This window comes from Seriola dumerili, unplaced genomic scaffold, assembly GCF_002260705.1.
Source record: "Seriola dumerili isolate Sdu_G_001 unplaced genomic scaffold, Sdu_1.0 BDQW01000122.1, whole genome shotgun sequence".
NCBI lineage: Eukaryota > Metazoa > Chordata > Actinopteri > Carangiformes > Carangidae > Seriola > Seriola dumerili.
This window is the reverse complement of record NW_019174377.1, coordinates 1080266-1097001: the sequence shown is the minus strand read 5'-3', so window position 1 is coordinate 1097001 and position 16736 is coordinate 1080266. Positions and strand designations below refer to the sequence as shown.

The window sequence follows — 16736 nt, the reverse complement described above, 5'->3', positions numbered from 1 at the left end:
CCCCCTTTTATTTGCAGAGCTTTATCCCAGCCTCTGCAGAGCCTTTACTGAGGCTGGGTTTTGAAAGGATTGGGCGGCTGAAGTGTAAAGACGGCTTGAACCTACAAACATCCAAGGTTGGTTGGTTTGCTCTGGTGGGCTCCACACTTCACGCCTACCTGGAGGACAACAAGGGGGAGGAGATCCACCTCCGCAAACTGAATGAACTCTGTGAGTGAACACAAATGCAGGGATACAACACAAACAGCACTTTTACTGCATGCATCCTGTAATCTGTACACATACTGTATATGAAATACAGCAATTTGAAACACAGACATTTTCTGAAAGCATGGCTCTCTGGAATAATGTGAGTACAATGTGTTTGTGTTTTGCAGCCATCCAACAAGACAATGAGGTGCTGGTTCTGGTGGAGAGAGGCAGGTGAGAAGAAAGAATCATTTCAGATTTCTAGTTATATTTCTAATGTTTAAGGGAAAAATAGATGTATCACTCTGTGTTTAACTTCACAACCTCTCCTACAGTTTAAAGCCACTTCAGATAGCATGATAACCTCTTTTTTTTAATTAATCCCAATTGTATAACATTTAGTCTTAATTGTAAAACTCTGTCTCAGGTGTCTATTCTCCACTTGTTGACTGTTATTGTCTCTCTTTAACTCTTCCCCCTCTGTCCCCCTCTCTCTTTTCTCAGAACTCTGTACATAGAGGGAGAGAGGAAGCTGGATTTCGCCGGCTGGTGTGGGGCCATCCAGACGGCAGCAGGGAGTGGGGGAGACACACTGAGCCAGCAGCAGCTCACAGAGACAGACATACCTGTCATTGTTCACAGCTGCATCGGCTACATCACTCAGTGCGGTGAGCGCCATGCAGAGGTGTACACAGAGAGTGACACAAAGAGCCACAGCATTTACTCCATCTCACACTGTGTCGACATACACAGGCACACACACACATTTGTCATGAAGTCATGCTCTATATCTCTGGCTCGCATACATACCTGCACTCACATAGAAGTAGCTTTAAACTCTCTACATTGCTGTATTAAATTCTGGCCTTTCTTCCAATTACTGTGTGTGCACACTTGGCACTTTCTGTCTGTGTGTCCTCATGTGACTATAATAGCAGGAGTTCTGGCTCTGAGTTAGACCAACGGACTGCAAGTCAACAAAACAACTCTGTTCCACCTCCATTTCTCCCCTCTCTCCCTCCGTGGTGCTTTTGTATTCTCCTCTTAATCCCTGACTCTTCATTCCTCGTCTTCCACCCACCCTCCACCAACTGATCTGCCGTTTTCACTCTGACTAGTTTTCTTTCTCCTTTCTGTCAACCCCTGTGTTCTCCCTTTGATCCTTCCCCTCCATTTACTGTATGCTCTTGTGTTGCCATGTATGCACAAGGGTGTATAGGGGCTGTGTGTGTGTGTCCATGTGTGTGGGAGTCCTCATTATGATGATATCCTCTACTTTCCCATTGGGAATGTTAATCTCTCTGGTCAGCCTTCCAGGAAATCGGGGCAGAACTGTCCTTGTTCTCGCCTCCATTTACTGGCAGTGGTCGTTTACCGTGACACAACTTCTGATGTAATTATCCTTTATGTTATTACTTTGTGACCAGGAACAGGGTTTTTCAAACTTTTTGCAAATTATAGTGACTTCTACTGGACAACTAATGTAAGCCCATAACCTGGTATTTCTGGTCCTGATAAATGGTTAAAATCTATCATAATGAAACTACATTGTAATCAGGCCTCACTTGAGAAATTTAACACGCTTCTGGTTGAATCAGGCTTTTAATCATGACACACTGCCACCAAATGCAGCTAACTGACCAACAGCACAAAGACATTTTTAATGACCAGAAGCCCTCCAGTGGACATAACTTGCATTGAGTCATTTCAACAGTGTTTCACACAAGGACGCTTTGTTTTCTGAGTATATAGAAAACAATAAATCACACATTGTAGAAAACTGTTTGTAGAAATTGTAGTAACTGCCAACACTGCTCTCTGTTCAGTTAAACCTTTCAGGCATGTTGTAGCCCTGTCTGGCAGCACCAGTCAGTGATGTCACAGCCGATATTTTACTGTTTTGCCATATTTTGCTTTTAGTAGTGACTTGATGGCTGATGAATAACATAATTTTTGACATCACTTTCAGATATTTGTTCAAAGAGCTTGACTGTTTTAGCCTTTAGAGAAGGGTGTATCTGTAGATTTTTTTTCAGAACCCAAAATTGGATATCCACATATTCTGTCCTTATAACCAAGCTGTAATTTTGAATTGATCCTCTTCAACCCTTTCTTGTGGACTTTTAGTAGAAAATTGTTTTTAAGCTGCAGTGTCATGTATTTTAAACTCTACAGTTTTTAATGTCTTATGAGTTCAGTTCACATTTTGGAATCTATACTTTACCATATGGTCCTTCTTTTGAGTTGGAGGAACAAGATATCTTGTGGTGTTATAGTATGTGCTGTATGTTGACTGTGTCTGTAACATGATGTCGTGTGTGAATGTGTTTGTCAAGGCTTGACATCTGAGGGGATCTATCGTAAGAGTGGTGTGAACTCGCGTGTGGCAGCACTGTGTGAGAGATTTCGGCGTGATGCTCGCAGTCTCCGTCTGAAGGAAGGAGAGCACCAGGTTGACGACGTCTCCAACACACTCAAGCGCTTCTTCAGGGAGTTAGAAGAAGGACTGTTTACATCAGAGGAGGCCAGCACTTGGCTCACTACAGCTGGTAAGATTTGCAAAATTGTTGTTGCACTCTGCTACAGTAGTAATTTAATGGTTTCTCATTTCACCTGAACCACAAGAAACTCATCTTTTCACTTGGATCTAGTGGTATATAGCTATGTAAATAGTTTTGTTATTATTTTATGCGGTTTGGAGATACAATACTTGCTGTTGAGACTCTGTTGAGAGGTAAATAAAATGGAAGTTGTCCTGGTTTTTCAGTATAATCCATACACCTCACTGTGGAGAGTTTTAACTGTTTGGGGACTATTTTGCGCTAAGAAATTGTCCTAAATTGTAATTGTGTGGCAGAAGATGTCTCAGTGGCTGATATCTAAAAACCTCTAAGGGCAATTAAAGGGGGAAACTGGGGAATGGGTGTTTTGGAGAAATTCAGTCAATGCATTGCTGTTGAAATTACACCAAAAATATGATGGAATCCAAATGCTTTCAGTTGCCGGATCAGGTGTCATGTTGTTGCTGTTCACAAGCAAATATGGCCTTTATGTCAGAGCACTACAGTAAATGTGCATCAGGAGCTTTTAACTCAGTTTTGAATCTCACGCTCTGTTGCTCTCTGTTTCTGTTTCTGTCTCTCTCTTTTCTCGTTTCTCCTCCATCACATTTTCTCTTTTGTCCTTTAACACGCTCATCTTGTGCTTTACATTTTTCCCTCTTACACTTCCTGTCTCTCTCTGATCTTGTTGCTCTTTATATTCATTGTATTCAAAATCTCCTCCCTCTCTCTGTCTTGTACTCCAGCCATTCAGGATGAAAGTATGAAAATCTCCCAGTACCAGCTGCTTCTGAACAGACTGCCTCGCGTGAACAAGGCTACACTACAAGCCCTTATCAACCACCTCTATTGGTGAGAGGCGCACACAAACATTGAAATCCTCTTGTATCTCTATTTATGACTGTCTGTACATAACCATGTGTGTTTTTCCGCATGTGTTTCAGCGTGCAGCGTTTTTCTGAGTTGAACCAGATGAATCTCCATAACCTGGCCATAGTGTTCGGTCCCACACTGTTCCAGACAGATGGGAAGGACTATACAGCTGGCCGTGCCATAGAGGACCTCATACAGCACTACACACTCATCTTTGAGGTCAGACTCATTGCTCACCGTAGACAGGGGGATAATAGGAGGCCACAGCATTTTGTTCTGTAAGATGATTCACTTATCTTAAGTGGTGACATCAGGAAATGGCAAACACAGCGCTGAGAGCACAGCTTTAAAAGGTTGAGATGTCGAAGAAAATGGCATCTTATATTGGCTGCATCAAGCTCCAAATAATGCCACTTTCAGGCACAGTCACTCCTATTTTATTTTCCAGTAGCATTTAAATGTACATCATTGTCATCTTATGAACAGAAACTGATCTTATCTAGTTCAATTTTTCAATTGTGTGGTAATAAGATTATGCTTTAAGTACTATTTGTTTGTTTCCAGAAAATTAATCGGAAAGGGAGATGGGAAAATAAGAAGGAAGTTAGGGAGAGAGAGGAAGGAAATTTGTGCTGATGGGATTTCCTCTCATGAGCTTAGATTGAAATCCGTGCAGTCATTGTCAAAATGTACTTCTCATGAAAGACAACCTCCAAACGATCTTATCTTAACTAGCATTAGCTCAATATGAAGTGCTGATTTCCTGCTGGTGTAGCAGCAACAATGAGGTTTGAAGTGCCTGGGGGGATTTCAGATCAGATTGAGCTCTAAAGATTGGCACGATGATTTAATTAAAGTGTTAGTCAACTGTTGACTGATTCATTGTTTGTGTTTGTATGAATGAATGTGTTCATACTTGTTTGCAGGTGGATGAGCAGCAGCTGAAGAAGCAGCTGGAAGAGATTACTGTTATCATCCAAGTGCGAGAGAAACTCAACACAAAGTTTCCTGTGAGAGAGACACACACACACACACACACACACACAGACAGACAAATCACTCTAGTGATCTTACTTACTTTTATCAACACAAGTTTTAATGCTGGCCTTCAGTTTGTCATTAGCTGTATCTCGGTGTTGTGTACATGCTTATGTTCATGCACGTCTGTGCTGAAGGTATGCATCCATGCATGCTGTTATTTGTAATCCTAATACTGTTATAGTGATGCCTGACTTTTTCTCTGTGTGTTTGTGTGCACCAATCACTTCAGAGCACTGAACCCGGAGGGCATTTCATCTGCACAGTATACTTGGAGGAAAAGAAGGACACAGCAGAGCAGCATGTTAAGGTGATCTGGACTTTATCAAATAAGATAATATAAGTTTACTGCTTACATTAGTATGCAGCCACACGTTCAACCTGTGTTTCTTCTCTCCTCAGATTCCTGGTTCTATGACAGCAGCAGAGCTGACATGTGAGGTTCTTGACCGGCGCAACATCGCAGTTAAAGACAAAGAGTATTGGAGCTGTTGGGAGGTCAGCGACAAAGAGGAAATGGGTGAGACAGAGAAAACAAGCAATACATGCTAAATACCCAAGTTTCTTTGTGTTTTTAATAATGATTTTTTGGCCATAAATATATCTTAATTGTTTTTTTATGTCCTTCCATCACCGTTTATTTCTCAGTGTACTGTATTTATAACTCTTTTTTAGTTTCGAAAGCAACTTGGGGTCATGTGACCAAATACAAGCTGTGTCAAATTAACATGAAATATGAAAAGGCCCATAGCAAAACACAAACAATGACACAAAGCCTTTAAAGTGCTCTCCATTCAACCTGCAGCCAGAGCTAACCAAAGTGACACACTATGTCCAGAGGCAAAAAGATCATTCTCAGCGTTGTGACTGTGTGCCGTGGTTTGTTTTGAGCCTGATATGTTTGCCATCTGGTTCCCTGCTGTGAAACCTGTATGTGGCTTGTCAAATGCCAGTAACACTCAGCTTAATTGGCAGATTTCCCATCACTAGTCAGAAAGTAAGACTGGTGATTACAGGAGGCAATGGAGGAATGAGACTGAGAGAAGGAAGGAAATTGAAATAATAGTATAAGTGATGGGAAGTCTCTTGAAGGGAGTAAAGCAATGTCATTGTAAGCCAAACCTTAGTTCCATTGTTTGCTAAATGGAAACAAAAACATTTTTATGTTTACTAAAAATATCAATCATGGCGTCAGGAGCTCAGCTTATTTGTGTGAGCATGACACTCATGTTTTCACTTCTTTTAATATTGCTAAAATTCTTCTAGATCATGTAAGGATGATTTAAGGTTACTTTGGATTCTGTGACACTGAGTTCTCTGTGCATCTCTGTGCTTCCCTCAGAACGTCCGCTGCACTATCAAGAGCGAGTCTTACCCATCCTTCACTCCTTTGGCACTGATTCCCATCTGCTCATTAAGAAACACCTCGCCATGGAGGCGATGATCGTCTACCTGAGTAAACACACAAACCAATGGCCATCAAAATGTTTCTCTGTGAACTACAGTGTTGTTAGTATTCCACATAACTTCATTCTCATTAAACTCTTATTCTGCCCTCCAGCCAGTAGAGTGGATGCATCCAAACATGGCATGATGAAATTCAGAGAGGAGCGAAGCATCCTCGGATTGGGACTGACCTCTGGAAGTTTCCATGACCGATATTTCATCCTCAATTCCAGCTCACTCAGAATGTACAAGGAAGTCAGAGTAAGATTTAGGGACACGCAAAATCTTTCGCCTTCTCTTGTCGTTGCTGTCTGTCAAAGACGTATTCACTCTGTTCATTTCTCTGTCTGACTGTCAGAGTAACCGTCCAGAACGTGATTGGCCAGTGAAAAATCTAAAGGTTTACCTAGGTGTCAAGAAGAAACTCCGTCCTCCCACATGGTGAGTATTGTACATGCCGTGTAGGCACAGGTATACGGGATGCACTGATGTCCCTTACAATCCTCCCCATGACGACTGAGTGGCAAAGCAACAGGTGGCTGCTCTGAATGGCAACACCTTGATGCTATGCTAGAAGGAAGACAGTCAGAAAAAATGAAACACCACTGGAATTGACAATAATCTGTCACTCACTTTTCTAGTATTCTCATCTTTATGTCTGTGAATATTGAAAATATACACTTTGTATTCTAAATCCAGATTAAAAAAATCTCAGCATCTCTTAAACTTTTAGCAGCGTGACTAGTTCTGTTTGTGAATGCACTGGTTAAAACCACTGGTAATGGTGATGCACCAAGTCTACTGTATGTAGGAGCAAATATACTTAAATCAAGCATGGTTTGAATAATGTCAATGAATGCTAGCAAGAGAAAAGTACATTTATCAAGAGAATATATTTACAAACTTTAAGAAATATTATGTATGTATATTATGTGACATTTTCATACACCTGTCTTTTTTTTCTTTAAATTAGTTTAAAACTGTACACAGGTTTTGAGTCAATTCTCTAACAGCAATGCTCTTCAGTACAAAAATTTAAGGGAATAATAAATGACTCAACTTCAGTCCTCTCATTTTGGAAACATTTAATCATTTGCCCTTGATTAAACAGCTCTCGGCGGCTTGTAATGAGAGTGACCACTAGGGGGCAGACTGAGCCCAAGAATCACAACCACCAGGACATTTACGGTGGTACTGCTGTTGAACTAATTTGATCTTTCTTTCTCTTTCTCTGTCTGTTTCTAGCTGGGGGCTGACAGTGGTGTATGAGAGTAAGAAACAAGAGCGGCCAGAGAGACAGCAGTGGTGAGTAGCTGTCCATGCATATCTTTTATATACAATACATGGCTGTCAACCCAGAGCACTCACAGCTCCAGCTAGTCCTGCTCATGTTGTCAGTTTTAACAAGCACACATGGTTTATTCTAATCTTTTTGCTTTCATTTATCTGCACTAAACCTCAGCTCGGTACATCTTTGGTTCCATAGTCTGCTCTCTGAACTTCACTGCTGCATAAATTCAAATGAGGATTGTTGAACTTCTTAGAAATCATTTCAAATTACTTTATTAGTTTGGGCTCGTTTGCAGCTCACATAAAGATACGGCCCTCAGGCATACTTCGTGTGTATGTTTTTTTTCCATCCCTCCATAAATTGTGTAACTGTAGCAGGTGGGATCTACAATGACTACATATGCATGTGTCCAAAAAAAAAAAGATTAAGGTAATAACTTGATTAATCTGTCCCATTGCTGTGATTCAATACTTGGACAACTTTCCATAATGCACTTAAATGATCTATTAGATCAATGCGGTGAATAGAACTGAAGAATTTTGAGTTTTTTCCTACAGTTAAAGCATCATGTTGTACTACATGACTACTGTAGCTTTATACCTCTCTGCAGCAGTGTGCAGCCTTCAGTACAAACTTATTCAGTTGTTCTGACATGAGATCACATTTTTGATGTGCATGTAAACATTTCAAATGTTAAAGAAAGCTGGCAGCTTCTCTGTAGGTAGAAAAAAACAGGTCAGATCCCTGCGTGAGAGGCATATGAAAGGTCGGCTCCCCCCAATGAGAGAAACACACACAAGTATTTCTCTAACCATGCGTCTGTTCTTCTAATCCAGGTCTGTTCACATTTACATCCCTCTGTGTATGTGTGTGCATCAATTGAATATGTGTGTACATCGGCGTGCGTGCTCAGCGTGTGACCGTGCGTTCATGTTACAGTGGGCTCCACACTGTCAACAGCAGTAGACATCAGCACCATTGTAATGGAAGTGCTGTTCTCGTCACGCTGTAGGCAGTATCATCTCTTGGTTATTCTACATTGTCATGTCCCTCACAGCAAAAAAACACACCTGAGAGGAAGAATGGAGAGAGGGAGGGAGTGTGGAAGAAAGATAAAGGAGGAAGGGGGAGAAAGTAAAAGGTAGAGAGGTAAAATTCCACTCTGAAGGGGAGATATTGTATAATGAGTCAGATGTTTTACATTTAGTGCAAGTAAAAGAGAACTTAGTGAGAGGAAGAGTGGTTGGAGATAAGAAATATTAATGGATGGGGAGGTGCCATGTGACAGATGCTGTGCCTCTCTCGATCTTACTCTCCCACCTGCACTTTAATGGCGCTTAGTTTTATCCTGTTATTACCACTATTCCATCAAAACACTTATTAATTTTCCCTTTTTGCTTCTCTATTTTATCAGCACACTCTTGCAGTCGCTGTACTTAATCTTACAGGGACACTGATAAATTTTCAGAATATTATGTAAATTTTATTCTTTAGCTTCATGGAAATCCATTATGATGAATGATCAGCATTAATTCTTCTGTAGTTGATAGTGTAGATTAGAGGAGCAGTTAATGGCACAGAAAGTAAATGAATTGTAGGAGATTAACATGGACTGAACTGGAGGTAAGCACGCGAGAATAGAGTGACTCGCCTCTTTTGAATCCCAACAAGCACTAATGAGCTCTGTTGGCCGTAATGATATATAATATAATAATATTAAACTAGGGAGAGGGAGGAGCTCTCTCTCTCTATCTCTGTGAGTGTGTGTGTGTGTGTGTGTGAGAGAGAGAGAGAGGTTTGTTAGCATGTGGGCCAACTTTCTCAACTAGCTAAATTTATATCTATTGTATACTGGATAGTGTATGCTGTTTTGTTCCAGGGTCTGTATCAGTGTTGTTAAATCTCAGTGGAGAGCTCTTGAATAATAGTTTTAGTCTAAATCCGTGCCAATAATAATTATAAATAAAACTTATTTATTCAGCACCACAGCATGGTTGATGACTCACAGGGCTCTGCGACAGCAACCTGAGTGGTATAAAATATGCATGTACACACACAGACATTACAGAGACATAAACACACTTTTCACAGACAGGGACACAGGTTGAATGCTGAAGGTGCTAATCAATGTTTCTCTTTTTTGGGAGTTTAAATTAGGAATCACAATCAGTGTTTATACTCGTGGCGCTATAGGAGAAGGTGTGCCAATTTTAGTTAATGTCTTTGACTACCTCGTTCTTCTGAGTCTCTTTTCCAAATTTCCCTTCGTTTTCTCCAACTTCCTATCTCCCAAGACCACACACACACACACACACACACACACAGACACACACACACACACACACACACCATCCCTGAAGTTTATCACACTGCCTCCTTCACTTCATCACCCTCTATTTATTTCCAGGTATCTCTGCTGTGACACCCAGTCAGAAATGAGGGAGTGGTATGCTACTTTTCTCAGTATCCAGGTGCGATCTTACACAAACACACAAATGCACAGTGCACACACACGCACACATAAAAACAATGAGTTGATGATCTTTAATATACATAATTTATATTCACGCTGTAACTCTAAATTCATGAATCTTGACATTTTGCTGTCTTCAAGTCTTTACGACTTTTAAAAACCAGACAAGCACGATTGGACGTAATATACCTCAGTCAGACAGTTTTAATGCCATTATGTAATTTATAATCGGAGAGAAGTACAGTAACATGCTCTTAAAATCTTTTCCTAAACCAGCTGATACTTATAAGTATATGCTCCTGACAGTAATGTAAAATCTGTTCTGGTTCCTCTCTCCATCTTTCCCACTGTCCTTGTCCACTCCTCATTAAAGTACGATGGCAACGTGTGGCCTCAGAATGGACTCCAGCAGACACGAGTGAGCCGTGTTTTGCCGGATACTCGTCACGGTAACGTGTCACTGATACCTCTGCGTGGCAGTGAGAATGAGATGCGGAACAGCGTAGCAGCTTTCAGCCAAGACCCACTTGCTGTGAGTCAACCTACCAATCACTGGGACTAATCTAGGACAGACCAGGCAGCTCAGTCTGAAGCTGCTGGCTAATAAGAGACATTCATGCTGAACAGGTGGTCCAGACCCTCAACCTTGATCCTCACCAAAGAGCAAGAGTTGTGTAACATATATTTTACATTCGATTTCTATTCAGAGTCAGTTTTTCAGACATAAGATGGTGCATGAGTAGCTCTGCATCGGTCTTCTCAAGTGTTTTCTTTTTGTTATTCACTCCTGCCAAAAGGAGGACTGGAGTTGGGGGTCGTACCTGTACAGGGTGGATAATCTCTGTTCCATGATTCATCTATGATTTAATCATCATGACAAAATCTGGGTTCTTAAACTGTGGGTTTTGACCAAAAATAGACTACGAGTGTGTGTTTTCAGGAGCCTGGATCCCACGACAAGAGAATAAATTACTTATTTGTGTTGGGGTCTAAAAATGTTTAAGAATCCAGACGATGTGAGGAGTACACAGCAGCATCATCATATTGCAGGAGGTTTGGACTGAGAACTAACAAAACAAAACTTCAGCAAGAGTTATTCTGGGGATGATCTACCAAAGCTGACTAGAAAACACCAAGGGAAAAGCAGAAACGTAACACATTGTAGATGAACTCAGGCCTGCAGGCAAACTATGGTTAACACTGTGTTTCGCAGCACTGTTGCCATATCAGCTCACAAAATTGTATGCTTGGCAAGAATTTGACAAACATCATCACTGTTGGTTTGTTGGACTATATTTGAAGCACACTAACATTAAGCCCGACCTGTTCAACAACATCAGTATCACCCTCTCCATTTGTTCTCCTTATTTTTATAGAAACATTGAGTGCAGCCATCTGAAAAAATTCTCTGTGCTCAGTCTCAGTGCTTTGGGACCAAATGTCCAAAATCTGATGATGTGGTTGTGTCGTCCTGCTGTTTGTAGCCATCACATACCTCTCATTAGTTTGCTGCAGACTGCAGCAGCACAAAAGAATTCAACTCAGTCTGCTGTTACTTCTATTGGCAAAAACACGATTCCAGGTTTGATGTGTTGTTGCCTTCTTTATGTTTTGTATTGATTCTCATCTGTTGAGTGCATTGACTTGATACATTTTTGTTGGGAGTGTGAGAGGAGGTGTGATTGCTTTGGTGATGGGGTGGCAGCAGACGCAGGATTTACGCAGGATGTTTGTGTATGTTGGGGTGGAGGAGAGAGATTGACCGCATAGTGTGTGTGTGTGTGTGTGTGTGTGAGAGAGAGAGAGAGAGAAAGGATGGTTGACTGGTTCTGTTTATAATCTCTCAAAGTGAATGATGTTTTCTGTGACTTTTGAATGTTAATACCACTGAGTCTACACATCCCTTTCTCTCTATTTTCTGAAACTCAAACATACTTTTTTCTTCACACTTAATTCATCCTCTCCATTTCCCTTCTGTCTTCAGTCCATCACTGTCTTCACCACCTGTATTTCTCAGTGTCTTCTCCTCCCAGTTTCTCCATCTGTCTGGGATAACCTCCCTGTTGTTTATCTTTCAGCTCTTTAGAGATGTTCGATAATGGTCGCTGTAAGTAAGGTAAGACACTTTCACACTCAGATTAGTTTTAAGGTAGATAACTCTACAAATTCTTAACTGTTTTAAAATGAAAAAAATTTTGATTCATATGTCAGCAATCAAGTGCTTGTAAATGTTTGTATGTTGCAGTGAATCAGAATTTACTCTGTCGTAATTATTTTCGTTTGGATCTTTGGATTATGAATCCAATAATGACACGATTAATTACGTAAATAAATGACCGTGAAGTCGAATTTATTTCCTCATAAAGCCAATGTTTCCATGCTGACAGTCTTGTAAATCTTACTCATGACTGGAGTAGACACTCAGACTGCAGCTAAAGACTGAATATTACATAGTGGTGAAACGATTAGTGAATAAGTTGATAAACAGATACTAGGTCATTTTTGATCATTTGTTAATCGTTTAAGTTATTTCTCAACCAAAAATTGCAAAAATAATGCTGTCTCCAGCTTCTCAAATGTGAGGATGCGCTGCATTTCTGTATTTCATATCTTAGGGTTCTTTACTGTGGGTTTGACAAAACAAGCAATGTAAATGTTTCCTTTGCATCTGCAGAATTTAAATAACTTCCAACATTTACTGACTAAATAATTAATGAATGAAAGAAAAAAAGTAACAGAAAGGTTGATCAGTAATGACAACAATCATTAGATGCAGCCCCAATAGTAAATAAGACTGTAATATAATACAAGGATCCACTGAAATTAACACATTGTTTAAGTGAAAGATGAAGCATATTATGTTATTATTTACACTGATCTGTTGGTTTATTAGTCAGTCTGTGTATTTGCTGTTTGCCTGCTCTTGACCGCTGCTTATTGGGTCCACATCATGTCAGCAGTCTCATATCTGGTTGCTATGGCTCCAAGGCATTTGCAGTCGGGATGAAAATTTTAAGCGTGATCCCTCAGGGGACTTTGAAAATGCAGTGAAACTGATTTTAGGGTAAAAGGATAAAAGCTGCATGTTAGTTTCACTCTGTGGCAATAGATAAAAAAAATAAAAAATAAAAATATTTCTGAAGAAGTCAACAACACTGATTTGAATCACTGTCTGCCGGATGTTTGTTCTTTAAAGGGCGGATGGTTGACCTCATCAGATGATCTCTGACAACATTCCAATGACATCATCATTCTGTGACTGTGTGGACCAGAGTGACGGACTCTCATACTGTATCTGGATTACGGCCTGACACTGCCATCAGCTCCACTGAATATGAACTGGACCAAAACCTATACAGACAACAGGGTCACATATCAGTTATAACCTACACTGGTTTCCCTGGAAAAAATAATTTTACTTGATGTACAGCAGAAGCAGCTGGGGGGTGTGGCATTACGATGTAAGAGAGACAGTCTGATGGACTACAATCACCCTTGAAGCTTTCCTAAATCACTTCCAGCTCATCGTGGACCAAGTCTGCGTCTAATGTTGCACTGTTTGCATTGGTCAGTGGCATTTGGCTCTATTGTATTATGAGACAGAAGCATGAAAGAAATGCTGAGCAAAAACCTTAGTCAGGTTATTCTAGGCACTAGCTTTGTTTTAATAGAAAATAGAAGTTTATTGACCTGCAGTTGTAGTTGAATCATATTTCTAATATTGTGATGTTTTAGCTCTCTTTCTGTACTATTGCTCAACACATTGTTGGGATAATCCTGCAGTTCAAACCTGAACAATTGCTTTTGTAAGCAAAGCTGATGTCATAAGACTGAGAGACTGAGACCTGATTTTGACTGGTCACACTGGACTTTATTCCACAGGGACCAAGACTGGGCCTTTAGAGAAACCTGAGAAATGGCAGGTGATGGGCATTTGCCAGCACTGTGCAAAACCTCAGTGGCATATTTGTGCTTGTGTCAGTTTGTCTACCAATGTGCGCCAGTGTGCACACACCATGTGTGATTCTATGTATGTGTTTGTGGGACATGTTTTACCTTGTATGAAATTTGGGAAGTGACGGGCATGTGCTGGAAAAAAACAAGAAAGTCACAGGTGAGGGCAAAAAATGTTGGAATATGAGATAAAATGCGAGAAGTACGTGATTTATTATTGTCCCTTATTCTGTATTCAAATAAACCTTTTGTAGGTCACATTTCAAACGATTATTTCTTATTGAAAACAATGTTTTTGCCCGAGCCTGATGAGTAGTTTTATCTGTCCCAGTGCGCTCTCTCTCTTTCTTCCTGTCCTCACACAGTCCTCAGCACTGCCTCCTCTGTGTAGGTCCTTTTCTAAAGCATCACTTAGAGGAAATATACAGTACATGGGCAGTTTTGTCATTAACCAGCTGTATTTATGAAGGTTTAGACTATGAATTACTTGCATTGGAATGAACAGGTGTCTTTTTTGTTCGTTATCCACAATATAGAATCTTTGCAACAGTATATTTTTATAGTTCATCATGTCACAGAGGCTCCACTGAAAAGTCTGTCAGCACAAGAAAAAGTGCATTATCATCTTCTATCATTCTTTCTACTTGGGTCCAAATTTGTATATATTTTGGTTAAGGATTAACCTATCAACAGTTGCCTTTGACCATCCTCTAGTATCTTGTAGCGTTGTTGCCTGTATGCCGCCTGTAGGTTTTCCTTGTAAAGATTTTTATTTATTTGGACAGCAGAGGACGCTGAATGCTGCACTGTAGAATGTGTTTGCTCAACTTCTACCAGTGAGGCATCACGATGTTCAGCTAAATGTTAGTATTAAACACCTTTAATCACAGTACCTGTGAAAATGTGTGTATACAGTACAGCGTATGTGTGTATGAGAGAGTGTGTATGTGTTATTAGGTGCCCTCCAGCTCAGACCTCGGTACTCCGTGTGGTGAGGTGATTACAGTGCCTATAGAAAGTATGATCCCGCCATGTACTTTAAAAAAAAAAAAATGTTTTATTGTTTTATAACATTGGTGTATTATAAAGAGACTTTTGTGACACTGATCATCAGAAAATGTTAAAGTAAATGTCTACATATTGATCAAAAAAAGAAGTATTCACCCCCTTCATGTCAACAAACTCTCAAGCTGCAGACTTTTAATGTCCTGCCACGAGATCCTGATTGTGAGATCTGTCTGGATAGCTGCATTTATTTGACCTTCAGAAGCCTTTGAAGGCCTGCTGCAGAGAAACCTTCACATAACATGACAATGCCACCACCAGCTTTCATTTTGATGTGCGGTGCGGGGCTTATGACAATCATAGCATTTGGTATAAAAGTCAAAAAGCTCAACCTCCCATCTTGTTCTACTTTATCTCTTGGTCACCCACGTGATTTCTGGCAAATGTTTTTAAGTCATGAGTTGGTTTAACAGCCCCAGAATGAGACACCAGTGCAGCAGTTGTTGTACGCACCTGGTCTCCCATGATGCAGTATCTGAGGGATCCCTTTTACAACTGTTGTCAGATGTCAAATTAACACCTCATTTTTTTTAATGATGGGATGGAACTGTTCATCTAACTCAGTGATTTGTTTTGAAAGTTCCTTTGTCTTCATAGTTTTTATGGGAAGTTTACTTTACTTGATCACTGTCAAAACATCCTTAGTACGTCACAGTGTTTCTTAGTGTTTTAAAACAATAAAGTATAAGGGTTCAACAGGAGGTGGTGAATACTTTATATATGTGTTGTATATTCTTTCTGTGTGTCTCTTTTCTTATTCTGTTACTCTGCATTTTACTGATTTTGCATCTCTGAAACTCTAATAAACACATTCAGCTAGTTAGCTAGTCTCTCTCTCTCTTTAGTCTCAAAAAATGTGGCTTTCCAAAAGGTTGATGCCCCACAGCTCTGCCTTGACCTCATGGTAATCTACTTGTTTTTCTCTGGTGCTTTTATTGAAATGAATGTACAAACACACACACATACACAGTCAAACTGCCCTACAGGGTAACTGTGACAAAACAAGCTGGGCTATAAACACGTACACAACACATACATATGTAGATATACCACAAATACATAAGGACAGAAAGTTTTTCAAGGCCAGCAGCTTTCATGACAATGTCATGCTACGCTACAGAAGCCTATAGGACGTGCTTCAAGGAAAAATGTCAAGAGTGTGTGTGGGTGGGTTACAGTGATCACAGGGAGAGCCCTGAGGAGGTTTCCTCCCTGTGTTTGTGTGTGTGTGAGTCACGGTGGTCCACCAGCTCCACGTTCATTCTTCTAAGCAGAGCTGACACATCAGGGTCACTCTGTACCTCGAGACACACACCGGAGAGCCCCGCGAGGGGCTCGCACACAGGAGACCTTCACTATACTGTTCAAACACACACGCACAGGAGACCCACAGGGGAGAAACACACACACACACAGGAGGATGCTTTAACATAGGCACACACACATAAAAATGGCCTTTACTATATAGGTCATAGCAGTTGCATAAAGCAGGGGGATGAAGACGGATGAGTGTGGTTCAGAGAGGGGCCACGCATGGAAGACGGAGATAAAGTCAAAACTGAGTAAATGAGCTTCAGGGGCGGACTTGCAGGGTGGCAGGGCGTACCAACTGCCAGGACCTGCCAAGCCCACCTGCCAGCTCCCAAAAATTAGATGCAAATTTTCACTGAGCACAGTGTGCCACAAGACCTGAAATACGCAAACAATAGGAGGGACAACAGCAGCCACTGGCCTCCCGCAGAAATCTGCACATTCCACCTGTGTGAACCCGTTTTCTTTTTTTCCACTCAGAGAACACCGAAACGAGAACAGCGTGAGTGAGTGACACTTAAATTGGCGCTCACTG

General features: G+C 40.7%; 1 protein-coding gene across 3 annotated transcripts in view; it reads left to right on the top strand.

Annotated features, from left to right (window-relative positions):
* The window catches only part of arap1 (ArfGAP with RhoGAP domain, ankyrin repeat and PH domain 1), a 38161-nt gene extending 22448 nt beyond the window's left edge, over positions 1-15713 (top strand). For 2 of the 3 annotated variants that reach the window (XM_022748396.1, XM_022748398.1), the window contains exons 17-33: positions 18-210; positions 378-423; positions 694-857; positions 2526-2738; positions 3497-3602; positions 3695-3842; positions 4550-4633; positions 4894-4971; positions 5064-5181; positions 6004-6117; positions 6223-6368; positions 6466-6548; positions 7353-7412; positions 9806-9869; positions 10245-10403; positions 11950-11987; positions 13068-15713. In XM_022748396.1, coding sequence (XP_022604117.1) covers positions 18-210; positions 378-423; positions 694-857; positions 2526-2738; positions 3497-3602; positions 3695-3842; positions 4550-4633; positions 4894-4971; positions 5064-5181; positions 6004-6117; positions 6223-6368; positions 6466-6548; positions 7353-7412; positions 9806-9869; positions 10245-10403; positions 11950-11970 — 1797 coding nt within the window. In that variant the 3' untranslated portion in view covers positions 11971-11987; positions 13068-15713. The remainder of the gene's footprint in view (positions 1-17; positions 211-377; positions 424-693; positions 858-2525; positions 2739-3496; positions 3603-3694; positions 3843-4549; positions 4634-4893; positions 4972-5063; positions 5182-6003; positions 6118-6222; positions 6369-6465; positions 6549-7352; positions 7413-9805; positions 9870-10244; positions 10404-11949; positions 11988-13067) is intronic. The other variant, XM_022748397.1, reaches the window with a different exon arrangement.
* The last annotated feature ends 1023 nt before the right edge of the window (positions 15714-16736 follow it).